Raw genomic sequence first — 20,983 nt, 5'->3', positions numbered from 1 at the left:
TCTGAAAAATATTTTTGTAGATTTAATACCATGCGGTGTATCTATGTAAATTTTCACTCTATTGGTATTAATATTGACATCGAACCTATGGATTTTAAATCCACACACATGAGGATGTGATGTAAACACCAGGGGTGTTCACAAATCCACACCAGGTTGGTAGTTAATACTAACACCAACACGGGGAGACTTATACAAACACCGCGTATTACATCTACTCCGATTTTTTTAGAGTGCATCGATTGGAAAGCGATGCGTTCTGTGTTTTCAATTAAGAGGATTGCGTTGTCTGTTGCAATCAAGACACGTCTTATTGGATTGGTACACAGTCCGGAGAAATCCGGAGAGATACATGAAGATGGGATGATAGTTATTTCGAATCCAATCGGTGGTGCTTTGCCCGCCGAACCGGCGAAACAGACTGGACCAGATGTTGTCTAAATCCGTACCATCACGTCGACATGAACCTTTCTCCGCGTCTCTCTCTTTTGCTTCTCTGGTACTACCGAGTGCAGAGCCATTTTCCATCCTTGCTACTACTCTAGCTGTCACCGTCAAGACCAAACATGCGAAGATTCCTTATCTTTCTATCTAAACTAAGGTATATATCGGCAAAACTTTCCACTTGTCACATTTGAAAGTTGAAAAAAATTCTTCCATGTTCAAGTGAATTATTTACTAAAAGTAGAAATTTTAGACGCGATCGATTGGCACGCACATAACACGTAAAGGGATAATTCCAATGACATCAGAAATTTGAATGAATTTATCACCGCGCCAGTCGCGTGCGACGAGCGACGACGGACGGCGCGGCGCGCGCGTGTATTTCTGGCGGAACGTCAAGTGGGAAAGAAGAGTATTCAAGAGTATTTCTCAAAGCGCGATTGAGAGGTGCGCATTGAGAGGGTTTCCTCGCAAAGGTCGAGTTTCGAGGGACTCGAAACGCGAATCGAATGTCATTTACACGTTCTAAATTCCTAACCTTTTCCGCAAGAGCCGAAAGAAAACGTACACTGAATCGCGATTACAGTTGTCGATGCAACTAATGTATGTGGACGTCGTTATTCTTGCTGAAAGGATTAATGCGCGAATTTAAACATATCGAACTTTTGTTTCTCTTGCTTTAGCATCACCCGAGAAGGTCATTTAATATGATTCGATGGTTTGGAGAGAGTTTTTCCTTAGCGTTCTAAAATTTTATTTGTTTATTTATTTAATGACGCGCGAAAGTCCGAGATGATATTTACTCATTGTCAGTGTCAATCGCGCGTAAATTTGTTTTCTTACATGTAAACTTTCGTTTGCTGTTCCATTATTAAATATTTATCTTCGTTAAAAAATGAATCTTTTCTTTTCACTTCTTATTCTAAAGACTATAATAAATCGTGATTTTTTAAAGATTTTTACTCTTCCGCCGATAATGATGGATTTAAAGGCACGATTGATTTTTTAGTTGATAAATTTCTGATTCATAAATTTAAATCTGTAAAAAATAAATAAAATTGAAATTCTATGATAGTAAAAATTCGTTGAAGCTTCCACAAGTATGTAAGAATTTTTTCAGGATTTTATCTAGTCTCTGTAGTCTCAACAATATAAAGACCCAGGTTATAGACGAAGAGTGAAAATTTCACATTGCCGATGAAGATTTGAAGATTTTCAGAATCTTATTTATATGTATACGCGAGAAAGACCAAATCCAATTTCGCGACGTCAATACGTTGCTAAGGCAATTGCCAGTTTCAGTTGCGTCGTTGGGTTTACCGTTTCGGTTTTACCGCACATACTATAAAACCGTACGAATCGAATGTCCAAGTTTACGGTTTGTTATGCGGAACGACAAATCACTTCAGACATTGTCGTTGATAGGCGAAACGATTACGTTGAAATCCTGCAATAAATCGCACGCGTGACACATTGGCACAAAACCGTATTTATTTCTCATATCGCTGCGTACGATTAATGTGTTTGTCCTTTGTAATTGTCATCATACAAAAACCCTATACATTATCAAGTTTTAAAATTCTTTATATCTTTATCTTAATCTACTTTATAATATCTACTTTATTTATCAGCATCAGTGATATTAAATTGATTATAATTAACAATGTAATATTACATTTTCAATTTTGGCGTAAAACTCCGTTTCGAGTTAGTAATTGATGTGGTTCAAAAGTGTAAAATGACATATACACTAAGAAATGACATATACCCATTTAGTTGAATCAATTATTTTCTTATTTGGATTTGGGTAAACAAATTTTGGTTGATGCAATAAAATAATTTAGTTGAAGCAAAGCATTTGGTTATTGTAACATTTTACTTGTTTCTGATAAACATTGATATCTGATAAAGTTGTTTACTAGAAACAAATAAAATGTTACAATAACCAATAGTTTTGCTTCAACTAAGTTATTTATATTGCATCAACCAAGGATTTGTTTGCCCAAATTCAAATAAGAAATTAATTGATTCAACTTAATGGGTTTCTCAGTGTACATATGAAATTTTCAAAAATTATTATACAGAAAGAATAATTTGATGTATACTAAAGTATATAAAAATTTAGCTATATACAAATTTTGAATATGATTTTGTTGGACCATCAAAATAAATATGTAGAATGATGATAATGCTACAAAAAAATTTTAGCTTTCTAGCAACCAGCTTGAGTGTCATCTCTCCGGTTTTCGACCGGAGACTTCGGCTTTTTAACTAAATCTCCGGCTTTTTGACCAAATCTCTGACTCTTCGGCATACAGAAAAAATTCGTTCAAAATTTTAATAGTCTTTTTGTGAGTCCCCCGCACGTTGATTTTTGGAAAAATATCTCCGGTAGGAAAGTCAGATCTGATAATCTTTTCTTTTTTGGAGAATGCACTACAAAACGCATTACAGCAAAATTTAATAATTTTTGACGATAGCAGTCGACCTCCGGTAAGACTGTGGTAATCTCTGGCAAAAAAACCAAATCTGATGAGTTTTTTTTTTAGAGATCGCACTAAAATAATTTTAATTTTGGCGACTTAATACTCATTCGTAATTTCCAGCAGAAGATTTTCAGTTGAACTAGTCGAGAGATGACAACTATTGGTATACATAATTATTTTGATGATTCAACAAAATTATCTTCAGATCTGTATCTAATTAAATTTTCAGCGAAATCATTTTTTCTGTGTAGGCATATGATTCCGCTTGATTACAGAAAGTATCAATATTTGAGGAGCAGACTTTCAAAACGCATTTCATCCAAAATTTCATTTTTTTAGATAGAGATGGCGTAGTGTTCAGTATTGTATGACTTACATTATAAGCTACTTTGAGATATTTATTATTATCAGAAAACATTTTTTTATCGTTAATTTATATGCTAAAAAAACATAGACATTTCAAAGTGCATTAGGGGGTAATTAGTACGGTATATACGCCGCGCACCTATCAAAAACTTAATTTATTCAGTATTATTTACTGTGTTTATAGTAAACGAACTATATCAGTAAAAACTTTATACTGTCTATTTTATTATGAAAAAAAATATTAAAAGTCCGAAATATTTATTTTTCATATTAAAAAATAAACTTTTTGAAACCCTTGCATTTTTGCCGTATATCCAATGGGGGTGGGATATATGGGTACTCATAGGGGCAGGGGTATGGCTCATGACAAATTTACAAATAATGCATATAAATAAGACGTGTAATGACGCAATAACTTATAAAATGTGTTTATAAAGTTTTATTAAGGATGGTAAATATGTACATGAAGTAATAAATAATAATTACAATCTTCCTACATGATATGACAAGTGTTATGACATGAGGTACATATTTCATATAATGCGTTTATTGTATTTAGTGCACTGAATTCAATCTGCGCACTTTGTATGCTTTGGGCATAAATCCCGTTCGCTAAAAATACCATATATCCCAAATAAGTGGGATATACAGGACAACAAACTAAACAAAGAATACGAAAGCAAAGCACTTGTATTTTGCTGCACAACATGCTTTACTATTCCACTACACGTATGTATCACGAAATAATCACTAAGTCTTTTACACGCCCTACAGTAATCATTTTATATCAGATTATAATTCATGATGGCATTACTTATTATAGTGACAAATCCATTCAACTCACAATAATTTCATTAATATTAACAGTAAGAAGCTGAAATCATAACACAAAACTAATATAACATAAAGGCATGTAACAGAGTAGTTGCGAGAAAATTACTCCTTTTATTTTTTCTGACTTCTGCGGCGTAAATTTCAGCGCGGCGTATTTGCCGGAGTTACCCTATGTTTTTCAACTAGAAACAAACAAAATGCATTTGTTCAACATTTTTAGCAATTGTTAAGCAATTTTGTATAATATTTTACATCCTACTTATTGATATACTGTTATTTTCTGTAAAGTGCGTCATTTCTTTCTTTCTCGTTTTCTGAAAATTACAAATTTCGGACAAAACGCATTTTGAAAGTCTGCTTCTCATTTATCTATTCTATTGTGCATATGTTATCTGTTGCCATATATATTTCTAATTTTCAAAAATTACATTTCTAATTTCGCATTCTACGATTTTTTAAATATAATATTTGGCAATGGAAACGGGCACATTCCCAATCATGTCATTGTGCTAAAATAAAATATCCCACGTCATCAATTATACGTTTTTACGTCTGTTGCTAAACCTAACGTACGCTAGGGTAATACGCGGTGGTTAGTTTCTTGCAGTTTTCAATGACGCGCACGATGGAAGTTGTTGTCGGTTCGAAGACAAAAGCGACGCGAGAGAGAGAGAGGGAGGGAGGGAGGGGGTAGGAGAGAGAGAGAGAGAGAGAGAGAGAGAGAGAGAGAGAGAGAGCGAGCGAGTCGGTGTCTGCCGACTACAGGTGGATTCTCGAGTGAAAAAGTGGAAACGCGGAGGGGAGGATAAAAAGAAGAGAGCGGGAGTGAAACAGTCTTCGACTGCGTGGCTTTCTCATTATCGCGATTGTTCCGCAATGAGTACCGACAATGGCCGACACAACGACGATTTTTTTTCGTCGCTCGAAAGAGGAAGAGTCCTCTTCCCTCCTCCCCCTCCGGCCTCACCGCTTCTTTCGCTCGTCGGGTTACATCTCTCTGTCGTGATTGAACGTAACTGAAACGAGGTTACAAAGTGTCAATATTACATCATCGGTTCCTATCTTCTTGTTTTCCCTTTGAAACGGAGTTTCGTTGCCGGCCTCGTCTTATTGACACCGGACAGAAAGATTTCGTGAACCGATGAAGCTAAAACCGATGAAACAGGTTTAAGTTAAATTAACCAGCAAGGCAAGCCTGCACTCTAAATTTCTTGCAGTGAAATCTCACTTCAAGAGAGTGAAAATGCAATCACCTTTGAAAAAAAGTGAAAATATTTCACTTCTTGAAAAAAAAGTGACGATCTTCACTCTTTTTAGAGTGAAATCTTACTTTTTTGGAATGAGATTTCACTTTTTTGAAATGAAAATTCACTCTAAAAAGAGCGAAGATCGTCACGCTTTTTTCAAGAAGTGAAATATTTTCATTTTTTTTTTCAAGGGTGATTGTATTTTCACTTTCTTGGAGTGAGATTTCACTGTAGGAAATTTAGAGTGTGTGCTTTTTTATGTCTTTGCGGGTAAACTGCAAAAGAAGTATCGTTAACAGAGTGACTTTTTTTTTCAAATCTGTCAAAATTATGCAGCACACGCGTGTACATCGGTCGAGAGGTTTGGCGCACGTTCAAAAGTGCGGGTTCCAGTTGGACCTGGCATTTAAATGTGCAGATTTGTGCCAAATTTTTTTCTCCATGGTAGCTCCTCGCGGCCACGGCTTTACGATACTTCGCAGCGATAAATCTGTTCCAATTTCTTTATGCAACTGAAACGAGAACTCGAGGAACGTATTCATAAACGGAGAATTTAATCCGAGCGTGAATCGCGGGGATATATATCCGGTGTGATACCATTTTATCGTCCGCGGAAGGCATTTCGATAGAAGGGAGACGTGAATATACGATCGATAGCTGATGTCTTTCCTGATCATGTGCAAAATGTCGCTCGTTTATAATAATTATTATCCGCGTTTAGGCTAAGAGCTACTATTTGATGCATGATACGACGACGTAGGTTGCTGAGACGGGAAATTTACGACATTCTCGGCTTTGTCAATTTCTTATTTATCTCTACTCTATTTACGCGTCTACTTCTCGCGTGTAACATTTCATAAGTTCAGTCTTCATTACTGCAGGCAATTACTTAGCGAGTATCCCTTCGTATTTCACACTTTTCCTTCGAGAGTAAGGAAGATCGTCTAACGTTTGTCAAATTTATCGTTCTGTCGAATTCGTTACGAGGTCGATTAATTTCGTGAGTTCTACGAGCGATCGACGTCAGATAAGAAAAAGACTATCGGTGTTTCGAATCTATAAAATTTACCGTCCCCCACCCCCCCCCCCCCCCCCCCCCTCCGCGCGCGCGCGCGCGTTAATTACTAACAAGCAGACAGTTAGAAGAAGAGGAATTCTCGTTGGCAATTCCACGGTGAAGTTCTTTTTCTCGTCATTTATTTAAGCGTTCGTTAAACCGTTTTAATCGCTCACCTTTAACAGACTTCGGTTTAGCCAAGCTAGGGACTACGCCGAATTACAGACCGCGTAGTCCGCCGCGCTATTCTATCGTCCGATCTCCTCTTCTCGTCAAGTTATGTCCGTTTCGTTACAGCAGCAAACGGTGTCGCGAAGACGACAGGTGGGACTCGGGAGAACGCAGCCGGCCAAGGAGACTAACCCAATTTGCGGAGATAAAACGGTAGGCGAAAGTGCGCGCACCCGGGAAATCCATTAAAGTTCCTGCGGCTTTTCACATTTTCTAAAATTACGTATTACACGTAATTCTCGCGATCTCTTGGTTAGCCTCGAAATCCACACTTATACGAACTATATCTTATCTCAGATTTTATTTATAAATTATCATCAAATCTTCGCGAAAATTATGCATTCACTTACACACATTTTGAATATTTGATGTAGTTACACAAAGGATTGAAAAATTGCCGAAATATTTTGCTAGACGTAGATCTGAAAATAATTTTAGCGTGTGGACCAAAAATAATTATATTGGACACACAAACTGATTAAGTTGTTAGAATGTCACTTTTTGCAGCATTGCTCATCAATCATCATATTTGAGTCTCTTATACATAATTATTTTGGTCCAACGAAATTATTTTTAAATTCTGATGTAGCTAATTAAAATTGTAGATATCTTTAACAAAATCGTCCTTTCCATGTATCTCTTTGGTCTTCAAAAACGAAAGATTAAATCGGGAGATTCTCTAAATCTATTATTATACGGAAAAAACGATTTTGCTAAAATAAAATATCTAAAAATTTAGTTGGATACAGACCTTAAAATAATTTGTTCGGTCATGAAAATAATTATGTAACTTTTTACAGTATCGTCGTGCTTAAATGTTCTACATAATTACAATATTTTAATGGTTTAATATTATTTTCAGATTTGTATCTAACCAAGTTTTTTTACTTCAGTGAAATCGTTCTTTTCTATGCACTAAAAACACAATAGTTTTAAAATAGTATTATTTAATTAAAATAAATAATTAATTCGAGACATCTGAACTATAACTCTTAGATAATATTAGGTAATTCTTGGGAATTAATTAGGTACCTAAAAGTAGTTAAGATACCTCGAATTAATAACTTATTTTAATTAAATGTATATATTAATTATTTGATATAGCATTAAAACTGGGAAATATATACGTTACAACCGAGTAGAGATTAATATATTAGGAAAAAAGATGGCAAGGGGGAAGTTGAGAGGAAAGAGGAAGCTTGGGCGAGAGAGCGTGTCTCTTCGACCGCGAGCGACGTTTTAATCGAGAGCCAAGCGGTACGTGGACCATGACCAATGAGAAACCGTGCCCATTCTGGTTCGCCCACGTGACGACGACGACGACGACGACGACCACAGCGATTCTGACACGGTATCCGATCGTGCCGAACGTTTGTCGTTGACTTTCGCGATGCCTATGATGGATCGCCCCTACGGGATCACCGCAGCAGCACTTGATTCGTTCAAACAGCATGGAGATTAAATCCAAATATACTCGCCACGCCAATTTAGAGCAATGAGCGATCTAGCGAACTTCTCGAGAAATGCTCCGCAAATGTCGATTCCCGTCGACGGATGGCGATAGAAATGCTCCACGATCCCACGATCCCCACGATGGAAGTGACTGAAAGAGAGAATTTTGGAGACGTATAAAAACTTTCAAATACCGATTGTACTGATTTATGATGCATCAATGAAAATTTCATAAAGATCGTCTGATAGAGAGATCTCTCTCGCAGTTGTACGAAATAAAATCTATTTTGCTGTCTGTTCGATAACGTATCGCGAGTGTTTTGCGTTTCATAGAAAAGAAAAACCGTTGCAATGCAATCGTAAAATGGATTCTAACGACGATCGTTATTTATAGCTAGCAGGAACGTGTGCGAAATTTTTTGAAAGACATTTACGATTGAACGTATAACTTTGTATGAAGCGCTGCGTAAAGATATATCCACCGCGCGCGTAACTTTTTCATTCTCTAAATTTCCATTGTTTTAAGTAAAATTGAGGTCTGTTCGCGTTGCTTGTACTTTTTCCATTTAGCATCTTCGCTTTCTTTGAATACCATTCCATTTAGTAACGCAAGTCGATACAAATGTTCCATCTTTCTTTGCATTCTATGAGTAACATAGATAGAACGATACTTGTGTTGACTTGTGTCACTAAAAATGGAAGGCTCTCTCTCTCTCTCTCTCTCTCTCTCTCTCTCTCTCTCTCTCTCTCTCTCTCTATCTTCAACGCCGGAAAAAATATATATCTATCTTCTTTTATTTAAGTGCAAAAGTTTTTGGAAATTTCAAGCAACACTAACAGACTTTTGGTAATGCATTTCTTGTAACGCGCCGCGTTACTGTAAAGTCCATTTTATAATTATACGTAAACGTTATTGTAAGAATTGACCAATTACAGCCGAATATGAGAAGAATATTCGACTGTAATTGATATCAATTCTTACAACTGTATACTTGTGTGGTTATAAAATAGTCTTAACAGTTACTTTTTTTTGATGATATAATGGCGTTACTTTTTTTCATAATTGTAAGTGTACCTTTATCATTACTTTTTATATTTGGAATCTATTTGTAATTTTCGTGTATTCAATCTTCAATACTTATAGTAATTTTCCCAATTTTGGTTTTAACATTTAAGTACAAGCTACAAAAAGCATTGCGACACGAGATAATAAACTATGAATAAATGATTCATAAACTTTGTGTGATTTATAAGTCTTAGAAATTGATTGCGAAACCGTTAATTCTTATCGTTCAGTACGACGTCGCGCGTTCGTATTATTCGACGTCGCGTCGCCCGTCGAAAAGTTACCAAAACTCGAGACACGCGATACGAGATTACGAGAGAAACGGGCGCGTCGTCTGTATCCTGGCACCGATTCGATCGCATTATTGCGCATTCGTTCGCTTTATTGCCGCCGCGCCGCGGTATACTGCATAAAATGCCTGCGCCGCGCGCCGTGCAAATGGCAAAAGAGGATTTACGACTTCCTAGTCAGACCAGATAGAGAAAGTAGACGCGGTTCGCACCGTCTTCCGTTTATAGTCGCGAACAACCTACTGTCTTCCAATGGCTGTTCCATCTCTCGATGACTGTACTGTTCTCGTCGATGTTGCAGTCTATCGTGTCCTTTCGCAGCATCGATCACAATTGCAGTCTTGACAATCCTATAATTAAGTAAATGTATCAGTTATCACAGATGCGTGATTCATTATTGGACGAAGTGATAACTGATAACAATTTCAAATATTCAGCTTTTAATGATATGTACGACTTTCAATAAATTCGTTAATAAATCTTTATTAACAACGAATTTCTTTAGAATCGTACATATCGTTAAAAGCTGAAAATTTTTGTCATTTCGTCCAATAATTGAATTATGTCTACTATAATTTTACCTTATACAGAGAAGTTCTCGGTCTCTTTTTGCAATGCTTTATATGTCATTTACCTTTTTCACATGGTATATGTTGTTGGTACATGAAAAGAATGACTTTATTGAAGTAAAAATTTAACTAAATGCACACACAACAGATCTGAAAATATAATTTTGTTAAATCGCATAAAAAAAAATAATAACGTAGAAATCTCATGAGCAATGCTACAAAACGTTTTTGATATTTTAGCAACTATAGTTTGAGCGTTCTGCATAATTATTTTGATGGTTTGACAGAATTATTTTCAGATCTGTATCTAGCTAAAAAATTAGAGGGGTCAAAGCCATAGCGGTGTAAGTGATTTCTATGATTTCGAGAAACGATATTTTTTGTTTTATAAACTGCACCAATAAACTGAATAAACTCAACTTGATATTTTAAAAAAGTGACTTATACTACTCTCTCTACGAGTTTCACCTGTCCATTTCATCAAAATGAGTTATGTTTATCTTTGTGATATATTCCAACATTACAATTTGCATTACAAACATATATTACGCTGTCGGATGGATGCGCGAATATTATCTGATCAATTAATCATTACATTTTTATTTTCACAATAATAATTTTTTAAAATCGAGAATGGTTTGCTCGTCCTCTATTGGCTATCAGGATTTCTGAAAATTAAAAATCAAAACTGATAATTAGTGAACGTGTTATTATTTTTGACAGATATTTTTGTTATCTCGTTAATAGCCGTAAACCGAAAACATGTTTGGATTATTTTGAATTGTTTATTAGCGCGAAAATATTTACGTCAGAATATTACGCGTGAAAGTCAGCGTTAATTTATCGGTGCGATTAAATGTGATGACCGTTACACATACACCACAGGTAAAATGACGGAATTCAATTTGACCGATCTTCGATTTTTCGAAACGAACAGACGCTGGTGGCATTTTCATTATTCACGGCACATCGGCACCTGCATTAATTATAGCACTTTGATTTTGCTATGTGATTACTCCGTGCGGGTGATACGTTTCTCGCGTGTACATTCGCTATTCAATTTCGCCAGTTAGCAAAGTTTGCGCCTCAGAACTTGGGCGAGTGGCGAGTAGCTCTTCTGCAAGTTTGATAAACAAAGGATAATCAGTGTGGATAGAAATAATCATTGATGAGGAGAACGTTGGATTTTCACGCGGTAGCGAAATAACTTAAGGATCGTCATTTCGAAAGGGGAAACGCGCGCGTTGGTTGGCATTTTTATCCTCGTAATTTGCGAATAATAAATTTTCAAGCTGTTTTCGAGAAAAGGGCGACGAATACGGACTTGTTTTCTTCGCTCTCGCGCGTTGCCAATTATCTCCGAAATGCTGCTGTTGAAAATATTTCGACGGCGCGGCGTTTTAACGCAGTGCTGCAAACCGTGCTCTTCCCCGTCAGGCATTTTGCAGAGATAATAGCGTTGTCTCTCGCTCGCTGTCATTCGCGAGCCGACGGAATCGTGCCCCTTATCACCACCGTCCGCCCGCGCCGCGCCGCGCCGTACGAGCCGACAAACAATGGCGGCGGACAATGGCAGCGCTCGATCGACGACAATGGATTTTGTCGTATTCTCTAATCCGCGCCGGGACGCGCATCGTTCGCCTTAATGATGCGCTTCTCCCTGCACACTCGCGGGCTATTCTCTCTAATTAGCGAGAATTTGTTCTGCTTGTTCTTCGGTACGATGCGCACCAAGAGTTCGCGAACTTTCGGTGAGCGTAATTTTTCTTATCGGTTTAAACTGAAGAAAATTTGAACTTGAATTTTTTCGAGTACTACTTAAAAATTTTAAGTACTTCTGGAGAGATCCTCGAAGAGGATTCGTAAGAAATTGGACACTGTCCTGAAATGTCCTGAATATAGCGGACCAAACGTTTAAGATCAAATTGGATAGATATCCCTCCATATGCATCTCATTTCATCTTATGCATCTCTCATTCTGTCTTATGCATTTTACTCTATCTCATTCTATCTTAACCCTAATCGGTATTCGCTTTGAATTTCCTTACTGGTATTCGTGAAATCCAATGTGCTACGAGTTAATGTATTTTTGTTTAAAGTTAACGTAATTGAATGATCGATTTTTTCATTTTGAAAGTCAAATTCTGAGGAATAAGATTGTGATTTAAAATTATGTAAGGTTGTGAAAAACATTTGTTATAGACAATTTTCTGAAACGTAGTTGAAAAAAATGTCCGGATACACTGATTAAAATCATCTTGAATATGGCGTATCAAGTTAATCAAGTGAACCAATCAAAATTTATTTAAACGGTGTCTAATCTCTTATTCGAGGATCTAGGTAGGGTAAAAGTAGGGATTATGGAACAGCTTTTTTTAAACTAACATTGCTCCGATATAAATACATATGAAGACTTAAAATTTTTACACAGAACTCTTGAGGAATATGTCAGCTACAACATCCAATAAATGAAAGTCGTCAAAATTTAAGTCCAACGTCAATATTAACAAAAAAGTCAAAAGTGAGAAAATGGGGGGGTTCTAAAAAGTGGGATGTAATATGGAATACCGATGAAATTTTGACCACAGTAATAAATAACATAATAAATGAAGTCCAAATTTGTTTATTTATACAAACTGATCAAGAAAAATAGGAAACTGTTCAATTTTTATTGTACAATAACACAGAAAATATAATAGCATCATTACGAACGTTATTGCGCATGGACAAATAAAAAATCACAAATAAGCTGATAAATCGCAAATAAGCTGATATAGAATACACGCTGTAATCTAACCTAACCTAATCTGATCACGAATAAGTTGCCAACATGCATGGAATCTATTCCATATTCTCAACCCTCGATGTATTCCACATTACCTGCACGTCGTCATATGACAAATAAAGTCTTTCCGTAACAATAAACAAGTTTGAAATAGCAATTAATCTGCATAATATTGTTCATGCAACACTATTAAAAGCGCCTGTGCAATATAAGCATTAAAAAAACTTACCTTCAGTTTGTGGGAACACTTTGTAGAAAAAGCTACGGAATCTTCTGACGTAACGAAAATGAATAAATGTTAATTGTAGCAAAACGATTGGTCGGACCGAGTTCATTGCTTGTTATGACATGTTTGGTAACAGTTGCAAGAACTTTCAGCGATTGTCGCCAGATCGTAATGCTTTGTTTAAAAAATAAGCCACTATTATTTCATATTAGTAGCCTATGCCATAATTCCTGATTTTACCCTACTCCTAAATATCTTGAATTGATAATTTCTTCTACATTTGATCGTATTTTTTATTGTGATTTGACGTCTCGCGATAAATGTACACGTACACGAGAAACGTACGTTGTATACAGTAATCTCTGCTAATCCTGCTAATCGAGAGTTAACCCTTGCTCCAGGAAATCACCCCGGAAAGCCTCAACGAGATTTCCGCGCGCCAGGGATGATCCCCTCGTTATTATACAGAGAGGGTGAAATAGACGGTCGAATAATTCCGCTATTACCGACATTGAGATCTACGGCGCGTCAAGAATTGTTCGGCCGTTTGTTTTACGATTACGATTGTTGCGAGTCGGAAATACAGCGTCGCGACGAACAATGAGACGCATACGACCGTACCAAAGTTCGGGATTTACACGTGTAACGAGCGCGAGCTCCCCGTGCTTGCGTGAATAGTAAAAAAAGCAACGCGCAAAAGAGAGCACTGCGCAAGGAACATGAGGAGAAAGCGATGGAGGAAAGGGAAAGACAGTAAAGAGAGAGTGAAGGAGTCGGGAAGAATGGGAATCCATTAACGAGTGCCGTTTTCATACCTCTTCTATGCCGCTCTATATATTCACCCCTCGCCCGCCAACCCTCTCGCCGTTCGCCCTTAGCCAACTGTATATATCCTCCTCTATCCCCTTTCTCCGTCTTGTTGCCTGAAAGAGCATTCACTGTGGTACAATAGATCGTTCATTACCGATACCAGGATCCGAAAAGCGGGAAGATAGTAAATGCGAGAAAAGGGGTAGTCGGCCGAGGTGCGAGTTTCTAAGCGTGCGGGACTTATTAGTCCGTGTGCGTATAATTCACTGTGCAAGTACAACCATACGGTATTATGCATGTATACAGGAACGTGAGGAAGGCGGTTGGTACTTTTAAGGAAGATGGCCGAATCTCCATATTTTCTGAATGCAATTTCACGGCAATCTCACAATTACGACGAAATCGTGTCTGATAGTGATTTAAATTCGAAGTCGTTCTTCGCTTTTAACCGCTTCATTTGATGATTTATTCGCATACATTATGTGTACTTATATATTCATTTAATGTAGTATTCAATGTACAGAATGTATTCGATTTAATCTGTTCACGCCGATCTCAGAAATTAAAGTGACGAAAAATAAAAAAATCTTTAATGGGATTACTTTGAGATTATTTTACCGTGATGGAACTATACTTATTTTCTACAAAATTTTAAAGGAGAAAATAGTGGAATTTTTCAAATGGAAATCTCCAACCGCGAAATAGCATCACACTCGATAGAACCGAACTCGAAAATATGAATCTAATGATTTATATGATATTTGAAGTTCTACTTCGATATTACGACCGCAATGAATTTTTTTAAATGTAAAAATATGTATATCGATTTCTCTCGATATTATATGCATAAAAGATTAAAATAACGTTATTTAGAAATTAAAAAATTTATACCTAAGTCATTTCATATTTTATTCTGACACATTTTAACATAAAATGTGTCAGAATAAAATATGAAATATTTCGTAAAATATTCACATTCTGATCATACTTTTAATACATATATTATATATATTATCAGGAGAAACCGATTTACGTAAGAAATTTATATAATTTTGTTTAAAACAAAATATGACATAACTTATAAAAATTGGAGAACAAATTTTTATATTATCTAGTTCTATATAAAAAATAATGAAAATATTGTATTATATTTCTGTCATATCTTTTATCGTTTAGCGATTACTTTAAATGGCCCTTCGAAATGACATGTATATTTTAAACACATACCTAGTATAGATTTGCTAAATATTCTCGAGAGAGTAATTTTTCATTAAACAATGAATTAAAAAATGTTACACGGTGTATTATATATGTATAATATAGTAGATTAAAATATATCTGTGGTAAATAAGATATTTTAATATATTTTTACTCTTCTATTTTGAGAAATTTATATTTTTGAAATAGTAGATTTTTATTATATTTTCTTTATGGTAGTTAAAAATGTTTCGTCAATTTTGACAATTTATAATTAATTCTTTCCGAAAATGTTAAATTTTTAGAAGATTTTTAAGTCGTCTCGCAGCTTTTCTCAAATTCTCGAGTCAATTTAATCATTCAATTAATTTTGTTTTGTTTATGTCAGTGACGTGTTAAGACTGCGAAGAGGATTAGGAAGTGGAGCTAGCGGACATTAGTCGCGACCATCGATGGCGGCCGCGAGTTTTCCTCCAAACTTCTCGAACGTCGGTGTACTAGAGAATTGGTAAGTGTCTTCCCATCTTAATTGCTACTGAATTTGCCTCTACAAAAAATAAAAAGCTGAGACCTTGATTTGTCGTTATAAATCAATAGATTAGCTATTATTTATTCGTAACTAATCTTCTTACAACGTTGAGCTTTTTGTGAGAGCTTTATAGAGACATGTAAAAAGTTTTAAATAATACAATAATCTGTTGACGAAAGATAAATAATTAGCGAAAATCCGAAAATCAATTATTTACTACTTTACGGATTAATTTTCTGTTTAAATCTCCTTCAACTGCTTAGCGTTTAATATATAGAAAAAAAAATACTATAAATAATAAATTTATATCTGACTGTTAAGTTTGTCTATTGTTAAGTTTGTGTCTATTTCGAGGCTGTAAAATTATTACTTACTCGGCAATATTAATTTTAAATGTACCGTATACATATTTATTGTATCTGAATATAACGCGACCATATCAAAGATATAATAATTGATTTTAATGCATGAGAACTCAGCTTTAATTGCTGATAGATTAGGCTTATGCTATGTCTGCATGTTAGTAATGTGTAAATTTATACTTTCTGTCTCAAGCTGTTTTACGATCAGTGTGTATACACAGTGCACGATATACATTCTAAGAAGATACATTCGTATCTAATTGTAAGATGAGATCTCGACAATATCGAGACATTTGTTTAATCAGCTTAACGAAATTATTTCATTTGCATTTTTTTCGTTATTGAATATTTCCTTTATCGAATACAGTTAATAAATCACCAACTGTTTCTGTATATAAAATCAGCATTTGTCATCTGCAATATTTAACGAATCGTTTCTGAAAAATTGCTAAGAAACCCAAGTTAACATTGTAGGATTGATGTAATACCATTAACATTATGTATTGCACTATTTAATGCTCTACATTAAACATCTTTATGGCTGAGTTAGGAATTGAAATGTTGCTGAAGCGGTATCTATTTGAATTCAACGTGGAAGAAATTCTGTAACTTAATTATGCAGTTCTTGAGCTTTAAATCACGAAAATTTCCTCTCATTTCTCATTAATTTCATCTTAATCTTAATCAAGAAATCCGTTTCGCGCATGTTAGTTACAAATCATCCTACATACCCGAGCGAGTCGAGATCTCGGCGTGATATTCGGACGTCGCCGGGTACAATAAAGTGGCTTAGACAATGCGGTATTGTTGTATACACGTTTCAAGATATCTTGCACGGAAGGTCAGACGCCGTATTATCGTCCGCCCGTCATGGACGGAACGGAATGGTTGCAGAAGCGACGGTGAAAAGACGACGGGATGAAAAGTAGGTTTCTTCTATTTTTCAGTTTTGATTAAAGTTCCTTTGGGAAGAGCGAACATAACGATTCTTCATGTACGCGCGCATATACATGTATACTTACAGAACATACATAGCGGATGAACACTCGGCTACGTACGACTTTTCGTATCCCTTTCTCCCTAACATTTCCGTCGTGTTTCCGCGGCTCTCTAGTCGAAAGACAAACAGGGAGATCCGTATATACTTACGATTAGGTGTCTCTCCTAGCACACCCTTTGTTCCTGACCTGCGAACCTTATTCGCCGAAGATCGAACAAGGAGAATAGTAATCAGAAAGACCTTTGTAACGGAGTACAGCGCGAATATTTTTTTAGGAAAACCGTGCCGACGTGTTGATTCGCTCGTGACATGAATTATTGCACTGAGAGAAAAAATAGTCACTAAAATATTACGGTTTAATTTTACGGTCATTTTCGTGTTGTTAATTGTATATTTTTTTTGTAGAATTTTATAATATAATTTTTATTACAGCCAGTAATAGGGGAGAGTAGGGAAATTGTTACATTTAAAGGAAAAGTTAAATAAAGCCGGTGATTATTTACTCTCTAATTAATAAAAATCTAAAAATTCTCCAATCATTTAGATTTAAACTACAATAATTGATATTCATATATGTATTATCACTATATAAACAGTATAAACTATAATTTTAAACAAAAATTTCAATCGGGCATTGCCCCGCGTGACAAGTAATTTCGAACGGCAAGGAGTTTGTTTTTTTTTAATTATAGTTTAAAATTATGTTTTACATAATATATAAATGTTAAAATAAAGAACATATATAAATGTAATCAAAGAGAGGAAATTCTTTGTAAGATACTTTATGGCCAACTTAAGCATACTGAGTGTACACACTGTACACACACACACACACACACACACACACACACACACCGACTGTAACGTTTTTTTTTTCTTTTAAGTATTTTTGTTATTCCAGCTCATGAATTCTTATTACTGAAAATTCATTATTGCTAAACATTGTGGAAATAAGTAGATAAGTCCATGTTAGAAAAATAGTTCTTTCTATATTCTTGCATGTCAATAAACATGTCAATATGTTAATAAACTTATATTTTATATATTATAATTATAACATATATTCTATATATTTATTATAAACATAATATTAGATTATTTTATTTTCCATTTCTTTAACATTTTTTTAATGAAAAAGAGGGAAACATATATGTATATTATACTACTTTTTCTGGAAATTTTTACTGCGTTCATGTAAATATTTGAAAATGTTTTATACATATTTTTTAATGTTCAATAATGTTTCCTCTTTTGAAATTGACTAGTTTTTTAATTTTAAATTTAGCAAAAAATTAGAAAAAATCGCAAAGCTTAGGTAGGTCATATAGGGTCCGGTTACCTCAATAGTATTTACCTTAAACAGCGTGTGCATTCTATGTGTAATACTCGTATAGTACGGCATTAAGTGTATATCGGACTATCATTGGATGTGAGAAATGAGAGATTATTACTACTCTAATATACTGTAATGGAGTATATCATTAGTGTTTACCTCGTGTTCACAATTCTCTTCACTCTCTCCTAACTATATAAAAATGGAGTTTTTAACTATAATTATTTTACCATTCAATTATATAGTAAATATCGAACGCTTCTCTCTCAATGTACTATCTACGTGACTGCTGATTACTGGGACTGTAAACGGGAAGTGCCAATATTACATGTCATGTTACGTTTCGTGCAAACGCAATTCTGAATCTCGAAATAGTTGAGAAGTCGCGGTTTAATCGTATGTGAATTTGTAATATCCAGACGTGTGTGCATTTACATGTGTATACATACATACATACATATATACACATGTATATGCACACACGTCTGGATATTACAAATTCACATACGATTAAACTGCGACTTCTCAACTATTTCTAAATATCGCTCAAGTAGCGATATTTAGAAATAGTTGACAAGTCGCAGTTTAATCGTATGTGAATTTGTACTTAATTTCTACTTAAGCGATATTTAGAATTGTACATGTGCGATGAACCGCTTAGTAATGCTTTTCGTTATAACGATCAAATGCCGCATCGATCCCTCGAATGTCGATTAGCGGCATTAACGCGGAGGATTATATCGTTCATCGCGACTGATACGAATTCGTCGAATTCAGTCGTATCAGTGATCTCTCTCGTTAAAAGAATTTAATAATGAATAGACTTTCTCTCTCTCTCTCTCTCTCTTTCTACGATGTAATAAGCTTAAAACGTTGTATTATCCATTTAAAATGGAATATTGCGTCGCGAATGTGCTATTTTGCTGCGATTATTATTCCTAGATATTTCTTAAATATTACGGTGAAAGGTTAAAAACAATTAGACTAAAGAGCCCTCTTGTATTTTTGGAGATATTTTTGAAACAATTTTTGCCTTTTATTGAAACTTTGCATTTTCAATTTTCATCTACTGCCGTGTACTCTACGCAGCTGTAACGTAAATACTTGGAGTTTTTTCATTGAAACACTCGCTGTGTTTTAAAATACGACATCTCGTTTGTGAACATTCCTCAGGCTTCAGGCATTAATCTATTTACGGACGTGTTTTTGCAACAGCGAGTGCATTCGTGCGTTGGCATATTTGGCATTTCGGACACTTTCTCGTTACACTCATACGTACGTATAACAAGAGAGTGTTAAATGATGAACGGTACGGGCGGCGGGAAGCGATACATTTTCATTGTACTTTGTCGCGCAAGAATGACGAGCCGGACCGCTCGTATTTTCGGAGAGTCCATTGAGAAGAAAGGAGGGAGGCAGTCGCGTTCGTTGACAGTTGCATGTTGACGGGTTCCTTTGCGGTTAACGCGACTTGGAGGCCGCCGCGTGTGAGGGCGACTGGCAGGTGCTAGGTACGTGCGCCCACGCGACGTATATTGGTCGTCGAGATAGAGTGGGTGGCGTCCACAATTAGCCGACGTTAGCGCGCGCGTACGTCATAAATTGATGTTACGCCAGACGCGGCGGACGTGTCGCGCGTACTCGCGTCGGTGACAAACCGTTTGAATTTTTGCTAACGGCGCGTAGAATTAATTTGCGCGACGGCATAGCGGAAATAGAAATTGAAGCGAATCCGTCGCGTCGCGTCGGCCGAGATTTTCCAGCGTAGACGATGCAGCCATATCGCGACGCCCGCGCCGCCGCGCCAGCCGCGTTCGGCGTCGCCGACCCCCCCGCTCTCGCCGAGAACTCGGAGAGAAATTTCTAAATGAGTTTGAATATTTGATAAATTCATTTCGGGAAACATTGCGTCGCGCTATTCCGCTAGTTCGCTTTTATTTAGATCTATCGCAGTGCCCTGGTTATCGGTAAAAAAGCGATGGATATTTGTCACCATTATTTTTTCACCTTTTTCCCATCCGGGATGTTATTTCTTTCGCGCGCTTCTGCTTTTGTTCAATTTTATCTGGGGGACGATTGACGTAAGCGTGTCATTTCCAAAGCAGTCGTTCAGCAGTGCTTCCGCTTTCGTACTACGAGATAGACTTACGCAGCGATAGATATTTACGCAAGTTTCAAATCTTCGAAGCAGATATTTCGAAATGCATCTTTTGTGCCTGGTGAAAATCCAATCGCAGACTTAATATCGGATAAAACCTTTCCATCTTTCGATCGATTTCCATTCCATTGGAGTTTTTAAGATTTTTGTCAGGAATTCTATTAGTGGTATTAACTCTTCTCGCGCGGATATGATTTGCACATTGCGCTACCATTATCTTGAATTTTACACAAGCCGATGTGCTCACTGGTAATCCCTCAAAGCAAATCCAGAGCAAGATGGCCAAATGGAGAGTACGATCAGAGTATTCTTCACATTGAAAGTGTTTGATTTGAAAAAGGTTATTATTGTAAAAATGAAAATGTCGCGATTAATTCATCACGTAACCTGCACTCTGGTTGAAATGTATGCAGTTTCCCTAGATATGTATCCAGTTACTATCTAATATTATTGTACCAGGTATGTAAATATGAAACCGGAATTTACCAATAGATGGCCATAGCTGTCAATGTAGTTGCCGTCAGACCGCGTCATTGACGCC

General features: G+C 36.0%; 1 protein-coding gene across 1 annotated transcript in view; it reads left to right on the top strand.

The window, feature by feature from the left end:
* msi (RNA-binding protein musashi) overlaps window positions 1-20,983 on the top strand; it is a 93,080-nt gene that overhangs the window by 2,199 nt on the left and 69,898 nt on the right. The window contains exon 3 of the mRNA XM_018523098.1: window positions 15,449-15,568. Within this exon, the coding sequence (XP_018378600.1) occupies window positions 15,513-15,568 (56 nt within the window). The 5' untranslated portion in view covers window positions 15,449-15,512. The remainder of the gene's footprint in view (window positions 1-15,448; window positions 15,569-20,983) is intronic.

Source organism: Trachymyrmex cornetzi, unplaced genomic scaffold (genome assembly GCF_001594075.2).
Source record: "Trachymyrmex cornetzi isolate Tcor2-1 unplaced genomic scaffold, Tcor1.1 scaffold1403, whole genome shotgun sequence".
NCBI classification, from domain to species: Eukaryota; Metazoa; Arthropoda; class Insecta; order Hymenoptera; family Formicidae; genus Trachymyrmex; species Trachymyrmex cornetzi.
The sequence above is the reverse complement of the archived record's forward strand: the minus strand, read 5'-3'. Positions and strand labels throughout refer to the sequence as shown.